This window comes from Prinia subflava, chromosome 20 (assembly GCF_021018805.1).
Source record: "Prinia subflava isolate CZ2003 ecotype Zambia chromosome 20, Cam_Psub_1.2, whole genome shotgun sequence".
Lineage (NCBI taxonomy): Eukaryota > Metazoa > Chordata > Aves > Passeriformes > Cisticolidae > Prinia > Prinia subflava.
This window is the reverse complement of record NC_086266.1, coordinates 4,159,715-4,171,203: the sequence shown is the minus strand read 5'-3', so window position 1 is coordinate 4,171,203 and position 11,489 is coordinate 4,159,715. Positions and strand designations below refer to the sequence as shown.

The window sequence follows — 11,489 nt, the reverse complement described above, 5'->3', positions numbered from 1 at the left end:
GGTAATCCAGGGGGAGGGATGAGGGGTAATCCAGGGGGAGGGATAAGGAATAATCCAGGGGAGGGGTAATCCAGGGGGAGGGATAAGGAATAATCCAGGGGAGGGATGAGGGGTAATCCAGGGGGAGGGATGAGGGGTATTCCAGGGGGATGCTGAGGTGCTGTGCAGCTCTGGAAGGCGTTGCTGGTGGGATCCCTGCTCCAGCAGGGCTGCAGGAGGGCAGGGGGGACACCCAGCCCCCCTGAGGGGTGGTCAGGCTGCCCCCTCAGCTGTGCTTGGAAGGGTGAGCTGTCCCTGTCCTTGGGGGGTAGGAGAGACCAGAGATGTCTCTGGGATCTTGGGGCCAGATGTTTTTGTCAGATAATTTACCAACAATTTATAGTGCTGATAAAGATTTGGGTCAGTGTGACCAGAGCTGACGTTAACGCTGTTCAAACCTCTACAAAAGCACAGCTAAATTCCACAGCCAGAGCCCTGAGAAGGCCACATGTGTCCTGAGGATCCTTTTCAGCAGAGGCTGTGTTGGGTTTTCCTTTCAGAGAAGCTCACCACTTGCACTTACCACAGCATTCATCTTGGGCTAAAGGAATGTCAGGATTTCCATCTCTGCTGTGAATCAGCACTGACAGAACCAACCCAGGCCGGGATGGTTCAGCTGCAGATCAGCTGCTGGTCAGGAAGAATGGGTGCTCCAGTTCCACCTTGAAGGAAGGGCTCAAACAGTTTGAAGGCTGCTTTTGCAAAATAAAATATTGGCTTACACCTAATATCTGACATGTAAGGCTTGAGAAATACAGAGGTCCCACAGGTACAGGCTCTTGTGGGTGAGCAGGATTAAGCCCAAAGATCATCCTGCTATTTCCGAGTTGTTCCCTTTTCAGACTTTCACTGGTGTTGTGCTCTGTTCTTGGGGCTTGCCCTGCGTTAGAGGTGACTTTGTGGATTTGAGTAATGCTACTCAAAAGATTTACAACAGGAAAAACAAATATTTCAACAGGCTTTAAGAAATATACCAATAAATCCTTCATCAATGTATTGATCAACTGCCACTTACAAGGCGGATTTTAGCTCATGCGGGAAGACTTGTCGTAACAGAGAAAATAAAAATGTTTATTTTAATGAAAGGATCTCTTGGGAAAGACATTTCTTAACCCTGTGGGTGCAGCAGTGTGCACTCCTCTAAAACTGAGTTGTGCTCTCCTTAATTCCCCACAAGGTGACTGAGCAGTGACTTTTTAAAATCCAACTAGTAGCCTTGAAACTTGCAGAGTTGCCTTCTTCTGAAGCATCTCCCAGTCCTGAACCTCCTGTCTCTGCAGAAAGCCCCTGGAAGATGCCACGGGAGCAGAGGCACCCAGTGATGCTCTCTTTGGGAAGTCCTTCTGCACACCAAGCCCCTGAAGGCCTGAACTCCCTTGCTCCACTCATTGGCTCAGCCCAAAACAAATGATAATGGCTCATTACAACCCAAAATATATTTAAATAAACCCATATAATGTCAGGAAAAGGATAAGCAGGGAAAGTGCCCTCAAACATTCAGCCACTGAAGTGGTTACAGCTTTGCTGCTCCAGGGCATCACCTTTAATTCCACAGGCTGGGATTGCATGTGGCAAAGGAGAGCTGGAGCTGCTGTCTGTGCTGGGACAAAGAGCTGCCAGTATTGTTATTATATTCAGGATGGCTGAAATAACAATATAACTCCAATCTTCTTGGAGGGCATACAGCAATGTTTATTAAAAGAACACCCTTATCCAGTGTTCACACACAATGAAATATGATTTGTCTTCAGACCAACACTCTCTCATAAACATCCCTACAAGTAAACAAGTTGCAAAAGCAGCAGGTGCAGAGATTGGGAATTGTTTGGAACATCTTCCTGCAGAGCAATGCCTGGGAAAGTCTGCCTGAGTCGCTTTCCCAGGTTCTGCTGCTGCCTGATGCCTGAGAAATTCTGTCAGCATCCTCAGTACCAGCTGAGGTGGCACTGAGGCTGAGGCTGGTGCCCAGCCTGCCCTGCCGTGGGCACAGGGTGAGCTCTGGGCAGCCTGTGCTGGCTGTGAGTGTCCTGAGGAGAGGAAAAGGACAAGGGACAGGGGAGGGCACTGCCAGGGCAAAGGGGACATTGCTCCAGTTGAAGCTAATGAGCCACAGCCTTGGCTTATCTTCCAGTCCACAGCATCTGTACCTTGTTGGGTTCCTGTTTCCCAGTTTGGGAGTATCAAGCATAAAACAAGTGTTCCTACACTTGTAGGTTTTATTTCTGAGAATGTCTGGCACAGAAAACATTAATCAGAGGTCAGAGATTCATCCCCTGTGAGGAGGACTGCTCAACAGAACACAAGTTAAACACTGTGCTCTTCCTGCTGGGTGGGAGGCAAGTAAATAAACTCCCCAGCCTTAATCACTTTTGAGAGCCTGGTTTCAAATGCCTTATTCTGACTTGCAGTTTGTCTCCTACACTGTCTAAAAAACTTCTGCTCTGCAGCAGCACTTCCTGTGGGTGCTTTTCATGGCACCACAGTGCAAGAACTGTCCACTCAAAACTGTGAGCCCAAGTACAGAGTGCAGGGTAAAAATGCCTTTGGATTCCTCCTTTGGTCCCTCAGAATCTCAGCATGCCTGACCAGCTAAGCAGTAATTGAGATTTATTCCGTGCCAATCCAGCTGTTCATTTGGAAATTATCAGAGCGTAGGGTGCTCTTGCTTGTGAAGAAACATCCCACCCTCTGTTGTGCCAGCTGACAGGGGTACCCGTGTGCTCCCCAGCTTTTTTCCTAAAAAAATTGCGGGATTTGTCACAAACCAGCATCTCCAGGGGTGTAAAGCCTGCTGGCCAACAAGGACTGCCCAGAGCCAGCAGGCAGGGCAGGACTCTGCAGACCAGAGCTGGAAGGGGCTGCAGGAGATCTCCTGTTCCTCCCTCCTGGAGAGGTGGGACACACACACCAAGAGGGAGCACTGGTTTAAAATCCAAAGCTTTAAAACCCAAACTCAGCTCTGCTGAGCTCAGGGGAGGCAGGTGTGGAACTCACCTGGTTTGGTGAGGGAGTGGAGGGATACCAAGGCTCAGTGACACTGCTGGAAGCTCACAGAGAGCTGAAACTCCTCCAGGCACCCTGGGCACCACCCAGGTGAGTTTTTGACTGCCACATCCTTTCCCTGGATTTTTCACATTTACCAGCTTGGAAGGGGAACAGCCTCAGTGGCATCAAGGGTTTATTTGTACACAGCTGCAAAAATGGCAAACAGCAGAGTGCTCTGTAATTCTGGGATCAGAGTCCAGGATTATTCTCCCCAAAATAAAGGGGCTTCCCTGTCACAGGCAGAGCACAACCTGCACAACTCAAAAGGGAACACATTAATTCAAGGATTAATTCGAGCTGCAATGTTGTCAAGCAGATGCAATCTGTCAGAAAGTGAAAAATACCTCATGTTTTTACTGTTATTGAGTAAACTGTCAATTTAGACATGAATTGGTTGTGTTTTTTTAAAAAGATTAAATTTTAAATAAATTTGGTTTTAAAAATTTGTATTTACAGAAACTAAATTTACCCTTCTGTGCATAAGGCTTTCTTGGTTTATGTGAAAGTCCAAGTTAGAAAAGCCAGATGGTGGCGAGGTTTCTTTTCCCCATCTGTACCTGTGGGAGCAGAAGCTATAAGATCTGTTTTATAGATGTCTTCTAAGCACATTATAGCAATGCTGAGTTTGCTTTTAGTCAAAACAGAAATCCTTGCAATTTGTGCAAAAAAATCTGAAAGGCCAAATAATTTAGCCAAAACAAACAAACAAACAAAAAAAACCCAACAAAGGAATGTACCCCAGTTTGGGGGCACATAAATCCTGAAACAATCAAGTACTTTTCCTAAATAAAATGTTTGTCATTTCAATTTATGCATCAAAGACAACTCCTGAATTTGCAATGAAAGCACTTTGAATAAAATGTCAATGAAAGTTAGCAAAAAAGAGCACACAGCAGCAGCAGTCTGTGTGACAAAGCTGTCTCTAAGCCAGTAGCAAAAGTAAAAATTGGGAATGGGGGTTTTAAAGTTCCCAAATATTCAAATAAAGCTCAGTGATGCCATATACAGGCACTACACAAAACCTGCTGGCACTGCTCACAGGGGCAATGACACTGAGTTCATCACTGGGGGTGGTCTATCTGTTACCTCTCTTTTGTAATCCTGTTTGCCCATGCAGGAGAAAGAAAACTTTGGGAACTCCCCTATCATTTCACCAGAAAGAAAAAAAAAAAAAAAAAAGACAGCCATCATTTAAACTAATATTCCTGGGAAATAGAAGTTTATGTTGCTAGAGCCAAAAATTACAAAATGATCACTGTCCTCACTGGAGAAAGAACAGAATGCTCTGACCATTTCAGTACACAGTGAAAAGTGCAAGCTAGACACATCAGCCAGTGCTTCGTGGAGAGGAGTTTTCATATAAACATTATTTGGAACTGAATTCAGCCCTACTTATCTATTTCTAAATTATACCCCTGAGAGTTTACAGAGCTAATCCTGCTTTCTTTTGCTTCTGTTTCTTGGGGCCTGGAGAACACAGGGAGTGTGGGAGGGTTTGTCTTATTAAGTATTCTTCAGAAGTTCATGCACTTGGAAGCTTCTTCTAGGAAATAGTGTTGGCTGTAGCTTTGCCTTCTCTTTCTGAGAGCTGGAGATTTTGGAGATCTAAAGGGAGTGGATGAAATGAAGAACACAGCATCAGCTTGTGAATTTATACCTGTCTATCTGGAATGTCATAACCTTATGGGGTGATTTTCAGAGGGAAGTGTGTAAATGTATAAAGATTGCTACAAGTGAGGGCATCTTGATCCTCTTATATTCTCACCACTGTTGGTCAAAACTGAATTTCCAACAAAACTTTACATGTGGGTGTGTCCTGCTTCCCTGAACCAGGATCAGCTTTGCCTTTGTTTGTCACAGGATGTATTTCCTGACATACTGAGGCATGTCACTTATCTATCAAAATGACAACACAGACATTTGAGAGAACATACAACAAATTCTCATTATTTACTACAAATATAAAAACTGAAATGAAATCAAATTGAATAACTTGACTACATGAAAATTATGAAACAGTTTGTATTTTATACACAGCGTATGTACACTGGTTTTGAAAATGTGGGTTTCATTCATGCAAATTTAATACAAAACACTATTTACAAAAAAAAACCAAAACCAGTAAGAACATTTTTTGAAAGAAACATGTATGTTGGAAGCTCCAGCAATAATGGAAATCCTGAAAAAAGGCTTAATACAGTATAGTACAAGTAGACAATCTTCAAAAGTATGAAAGATGCACTTTACAAGAACATGAAATGCAAAATCAATGGAAAAGCACTATCAAAAGTTTTCCAAGTATATACACAATTTGAGCATCTATTTTGAATGATCACTCTCCTGCTGTGCCCTCAGCACTACTTTTGCCACATCCTGCACACATTTACATGTTGACCATTTGGTGACATTGCATCTTTTGAGTTTTATAACCACAAGTTACAAAACTAAATAACTGAATACCAACTGAATGAGGATCGTAAAGCAACGACATTTTCATTGTTCTAGACATTCCGTAACAGCAAGAATTATTCACATTATTCCCAGTGTGTTCCACCAACCCACTCTTTTTTACCCCCTGGGAACCCCAGCCTTGCATTGCTGCTGCCAGGCCAAGGGCAGCTGCAGCAGCTGCATGTGAGGAGCACAGTCCTGCACAGCTCGTTAATTATTAATTATAAATTATTAATTATTACTATGTATTCATACTGAACAGTTACTGCGAGTTCCTGTGCTGGGTATGGCCTGAGCAAACCCTACACAAAGAAGAGGAATTTTGGAAATATTTCACTGGTCCGCTCATTTTAAAATGAAACAAAGCATAAAAGTGATTCTTGTGGTATTTCTGAATATTCTCGATTTCACAATCTGTCTTTATAAAACTATGATGGAAAAAAATTAGGTTTGCCTTGTTTCACATGACGTTGAATGAAATGAGGAAATCCTCCTTAGTGCCAAGAATTTATCTTAAATGACTGACTTTATTCAGTAACTGAGTTACAAAACTCTGGAGGGAAATTCTGGTCTCACTGAAGCCTTACAATCACAGACTTATTTAGGGTACAAAAGACTTTAAATGGATCAAGTTCAACTGCAAATTTAACACTGCCAAAATCAAAATTTTTCCCAAACAATTAAATCTGCTGTCAGTCTGAGCTACTCTTCTCCTTTAGAATTTGCTAAGATACTAGAGTAGCTACGGAAAAAAAAATTAGGTTTATGCTTGTTTCAAGATTAGGATTCTAAAATGTAAAAATCACTCTGAATATTCTTTTTTGAAAATGCAATTGGCTATTTATAATTTGAACTAAAAGTGATTGATTAGATGTCATTTTATGATAACTGGTGTTCCTTCCCTAGAAACTGGCCAAGTGGCTTGCAGCAATTTTGCTGCCCTTTGCCTTTCATGCTGAAAAAATAATGGTCAAACCCAAAGAGGCAACAAACACTTCATATAACAACAATTTTAAGATCATAGGTTGCCAAAATGGTACCATGTGAAATACTTAACAACAAATAAAGCAAAGGGCATTTTATTGTGTAACAAAACCAGGAGCCAGGACTGCTCCTGTGCAGTGGCAAGTTTAAACTAAAATGTAATTAATCACATATATTCACTATTGAAGCAGTGAAGATCAGCACAAGTTTTCTTCACAGGAAAAGAGAAAATTATCTTCATATTTTACAAAACAAATGTGTACCATAACATTGCCCATTAAGAATGGACAGTTCACCTTTCCCTCTGTCTGTAAGTGAACCCAGCAATACTGTTTGCACTCTCTGCTTGGACAACTCTACTTTGCCTTTCCCATTGCTTAACAACATTGTTTAAATTCCAAATTTGTGTGTGTTGGGGTGTATTGGCTTTTGCTTTTCGAGCAGAGATCCTCTAACAGAAACACAGCTTGACTTGGTGAGGGAAAAGTGAAATTTGATTTGCCAATACCAAACCACATCTCCTATCTGCAGAAGTGCTAAAAACTCCCACAGGTTGCTTTCATTTGAAATGAAAAAATGAAATGAAAATGCCTTTCAAATAAACATTTAAGAAATTAGCAAAAGGAAGAAGTGCCAGAACTTTGTCCTTCTCTTCAGTGCCAACATGACACATGAAGTTCCATTTAGTGAAAATAGATGTCCTCATTTTTGTTTGGATTTGGCTACAGATTTACGTCAAAATCTGAGGAAACTGCCACTAAATGAAATGGTATTTGAAATAAAGTTTTTAGTGCAATAAAAACCTAATTGTCCTCACCTACAATTTTATTGAGGTAACACACCTTCCCACCTCACTTCAACCTAAATTTTCCTACCATCTAAACACTGGTTTGGCTTATCAGAAAAGTTTTACTAAATGAATCCACGTAACATTTTATAACATTTGATTTACCAGAGGTGACTACTTCAGTCAAGAGTCTCACTCTAAAGTTTGCTAGTGTCAAACAAGTTTAAGCCACGTTTGCCACGGTCTCCAGCTCAGGCATTCCACAAATCAAAAAGGTGAGAATCTACTGAAGACAAGGGTAAAAGCTGCCTTGACTTCAGTAAAGCCTAGTGGTTTTTTTGTTGCTCTGTTTCTTTTTAAATCTTATGATTTGTGTCAGTGGTTTATTGTTTCAAATCCATTCCTCTCTATTTTATGCTCATAGTTGTTGGCTGATTTTGGAAGATGCAGGTCTGGGTAGTTTCTGCATCCCCAGCAGTGCTGCAGATTTAAAGCATTTCTGAGACACTCTCTGGGAAGACACCACACCTCACAAGGATGATTTTACTGTCACTGCTGTAAGACCTCACCATATCTGGGACATTATTGCTCAAGGGAAAGATCAGTCATGTGTGACATAAAACACAAAAAGTGCACAAGGCCAGAGGCCCTGCCACTATGCTGATCCACTCTGTAATTTACAGTTCACACCATATTATTGCAAAGTTTATTAGGAAAACTTAAAGCACCTTCCCAAAGCTTTTAATGTTGACTTTTCTTCATGTTGTAAGTGAAAACAGAACAAGTGCAGCAGGAACTGAGCAGCCTCTGTTTTTAACTACCCTATCAGCTGTATCAAGTACTGTGTAATGGCATCACATCCTAAACAAAATGGAAAATGGGAATCTCAAACACTGGAAATGTTTGCAGCAAGGATTCTGGAATCAAGGGAGTTCACCACTGCCACTGGAACAACTCCTTAAAAAAATTAAAGAGGAAGGAATAAAGTGGCCCAGAGTAACCAATAACATGAATGCACCAGATCTGAGAATGAACAAAAATCAGTAAAATGCTGAGAATCAAAAGGAAAGGGAGAAAGAAGTGGAGTATGCAAATTCTTGTACAGAGAAGACACAACTATTTCACAGGCTACGTGGAAATGAAAACTTAAAAATCAAATCTTTTTAGCATAATTTTTGAAATTGTTCTTAAGGAAATCACAATGGGTACAAGCCAATGTTAGCAAGGCTTTAGATTATTATTATTATTTGTAAAAGCAGTTAGAGATGAGGAAAAGATTCACCCAAGCAAAGTGGATCTTTTCTCAGACTGCTCCTAAGGGTACTTGAAGGCTTTAATCTTTGCTAAAAGGGAAGCCTTGGAAGAATCTTGATTATCCTTCCCCATAAGCAAGAAGCCATTGTAATTTCCAAGGAATGGCAAAGCAAGACTGCTGCTAGCAAGTCTGCAGGGAAGAACTGCAGAGTACTAAAAGAGAAAATTAAAAAGAAGTTGTTTTAATAGTTTTCAGTTTAAAATGAGTACATAAGTTTCAGATCTCGTTTTCAACTTACTCAGGAGTTTGGAAAACCCCTAAGAAGTGAGCACCTACCATACTACATCAAGGGAACTCTTAATGTTTACACTTTATAATTTAACTGAACTGTGATGTAACTTAATAAAATCAGTTCAAGAACGAAAAATGTTACCTTCAGATCAGAAAATGTTTTTAAATATGACAATGAAACAGCAGTGGAGTTTAGTTTTTAGATAACTCAAAGTGACAATTTCTAGTTAATACTTCCATGGCTAATGCTGAACTAGAACTTTGCTCTGGTAGAACGACAGTGAAATGAAGGACAAGGACTTTTTCTCTTTGAGGGGCTGGGTTTTTTAAATGGAGCAGGCAAGCATTTTGCTTAGTGAATTATAACTTTTTCATTAGTTTTTGCATGACTTTGCAGATAGTGCCTTTAATGAAAGCAGAGACTGAAGTTGTTAAAATAACCCTTAAGAAGAGATACAGGAACCAATTAGAGATCGATTTGAAATACGATATTTCAAATGTCAAAGCAGTCCAGTTACCTTAAACACATATTTCTCTAACCTAAGATTTTTATCTAGGACTTTGCAAATTAATTTATACACCAGCCTCTTCATAAGCTGTGGTTTAAGACAACACTATATGAACAATAATGGATTTTAACTATTACATGTACACTAACTTATTCCAACGCATTTAAAAATAAATGGTATTTTTAAACTTATCAACAGAAAAAGGTTATTTTTTCCTGTCAGCTATTGCCTATAAGGACTATGGTAGAAGGAATAGACACTCCTCCCTCATTCTTTTAAGAATTATCTTACAAGGGGTCTTGATCAATTGGAAAGAACAGAATCAAATCTTGTCACATGCTTGGCAAACATATCCCTCAACTGAAAATAACTTAGCCTGAAATAGAAAATCTGTGGCAGTAAAAACTTTTTTTTTAATTGAGCTACCTATTCACAAAGAACAAACTAATACAAACAGATCTACTACCAAAACTACGAAGTTATTTGCAGCTTGTTTAGAGAATAACTCAACTGTGTATGGTTTTCTCAAAACATCAAGAATTTGTGCAGAAGCAAACAAATACATGAACTCAGGAGTTTCAAAAAACCACCACAGTGGAAATATTTCATTTCCCCATTTCTCAATCGATCGAATGTCTCAGCACAGTGACCTCTGTACAACCTGACCTGTGTGCTAATGCCACACTCATGGAAATTACACAATAAACCCTGCAAACACCAAAAAGATAAACACTGATACTCCCCAGCTAAATTATGGATATACCTGTTGTAAAAATGTATTGTGAGATCAGGAGCAATTACACAAAATCCTGAACATCACAGCGTAAACCTGAGATTTTGGCAGTTTTATCAAAATGTCCTAAATTACTCTGTATGAATCACTAGTCCTCATGTCTTATTCATCATGTGTATTTGTTTGTCCCAAACAAAGAAAAGTAGACAAAAGTAGTTGTTTTTGTCCAACAATACATTAAACCAAAAGTAATTAGGTATTATCAAATTAAATATCATAAATAAAAAGTATTTACAGTATTTTCTAATTATCAGACAACAAATAACCAATTAAATTGTGCAACAAACTTAAAACACCCAACATCAAAAATGTGAAGTATTACTTAAATCTTCACATACTGATTTTACAAAAAAACTATTAAAATATTAAAAAATTTCCATTTTATCTATTTTAAACAAATTTCAAAAATGTTTAAGACTATTAAGAGTTATCAATTACACAGGCACTTCACAGGTAAACAATCTACAGTACAACTGAAAAAAAATATTTGGCACCAACCTAGAAGACTGGAAAAACTCAATAAAGTGTGTCCTTTTCTCACTGTATCCTGTTCTGTGTAATCACCAGACACTCAGACTCAATACTGGCAACGTTAGAAGTGCGTAAGTTACAATCAGGAGTGCAAAAAACAAAGAACTCAAATATTAAGCTTTCAGAGGGTGAAAGGGGATTACAAGTGATCAGTTGCTCACGTTTTTACCATCATAGCATCGCTACATTTTTGTCTTATCTTTAAATCAAATGATTGACTCAAAAAATTAAAGTGATGGGGGGTGTGCTTTGTACTTTCAAAGTAACTCAAACAACATTTTCAATGTAAAAAAAGAAATCCAGCATTTAACTCCAACACTGAGATGTTAAATGGCAGCTTTTAACTTAACTAGAAAGAGAACCTGATGCTGCCACATTCTCTTTGTATATCCAATTATAAAAGAAAAAAATAAAAAGAGCATGGTTATGTTCTTTTAACTGTGAACTGACTCCAAGGTTTTCACACACAGCTCCAAAGTAAGGCTCTCTACAGCATCTGGACAGGTTTTAGTTTTTGATGGCTTGGCTGTTCCTGTGTGGGAGGCTGAAGTGCCCCAGAGCAAAGGAAGCTGTGTCACATGGAAGAAAGCTGGGACACTTTCAACGCAGGCAACTCAAGCAGAGCTTGAACTGTGAGGCCAACCTTCACCAGACCCCTCTCCTCCAGAATGTGATGAGGCAAGCAAAGTCTCTCCTGCAAAAGAACACAGGACATTTAACCAGCTCCGTGCCTTTGTCCCCAGAGAGGGGAACAAACATTCTCTAAATGTCAGGAAGACACTTGCAGAGAAAACACCTTTGGCC

The 11,489-nt window shown here is 39.8% G+C and overlaps 1 protein-coding gene across 2 annotated transcripts in view; it reads right to left on the bottom strand.

Annotated features, from left to right (window-relative positions):
• Positions 1–5,015: 5,015 nt before the first annotated feature.
• The window catches only part of LRCH2 (leucine rich repeats and calponin homology domain containing 2), a 36,231-nt gene continuing 29,757 nt past the window's right edge, over positions 5,016–11,489 (bottom strand). For both annotated transcript variants that reach the window (XM_063416600.1, XM_063416601.1), the window contains one exon: positions 5,016–11,379. In XM_063416600.1, the coding sequence (XP_063272670.1) occupies positions 11,260–11,379 (120 nt within the window). In that variant the 3' untranslated portion in view covers positions 5,016–11,259. The remainder of the gene's footprint in view (positions 11,380–11,489) is intronic.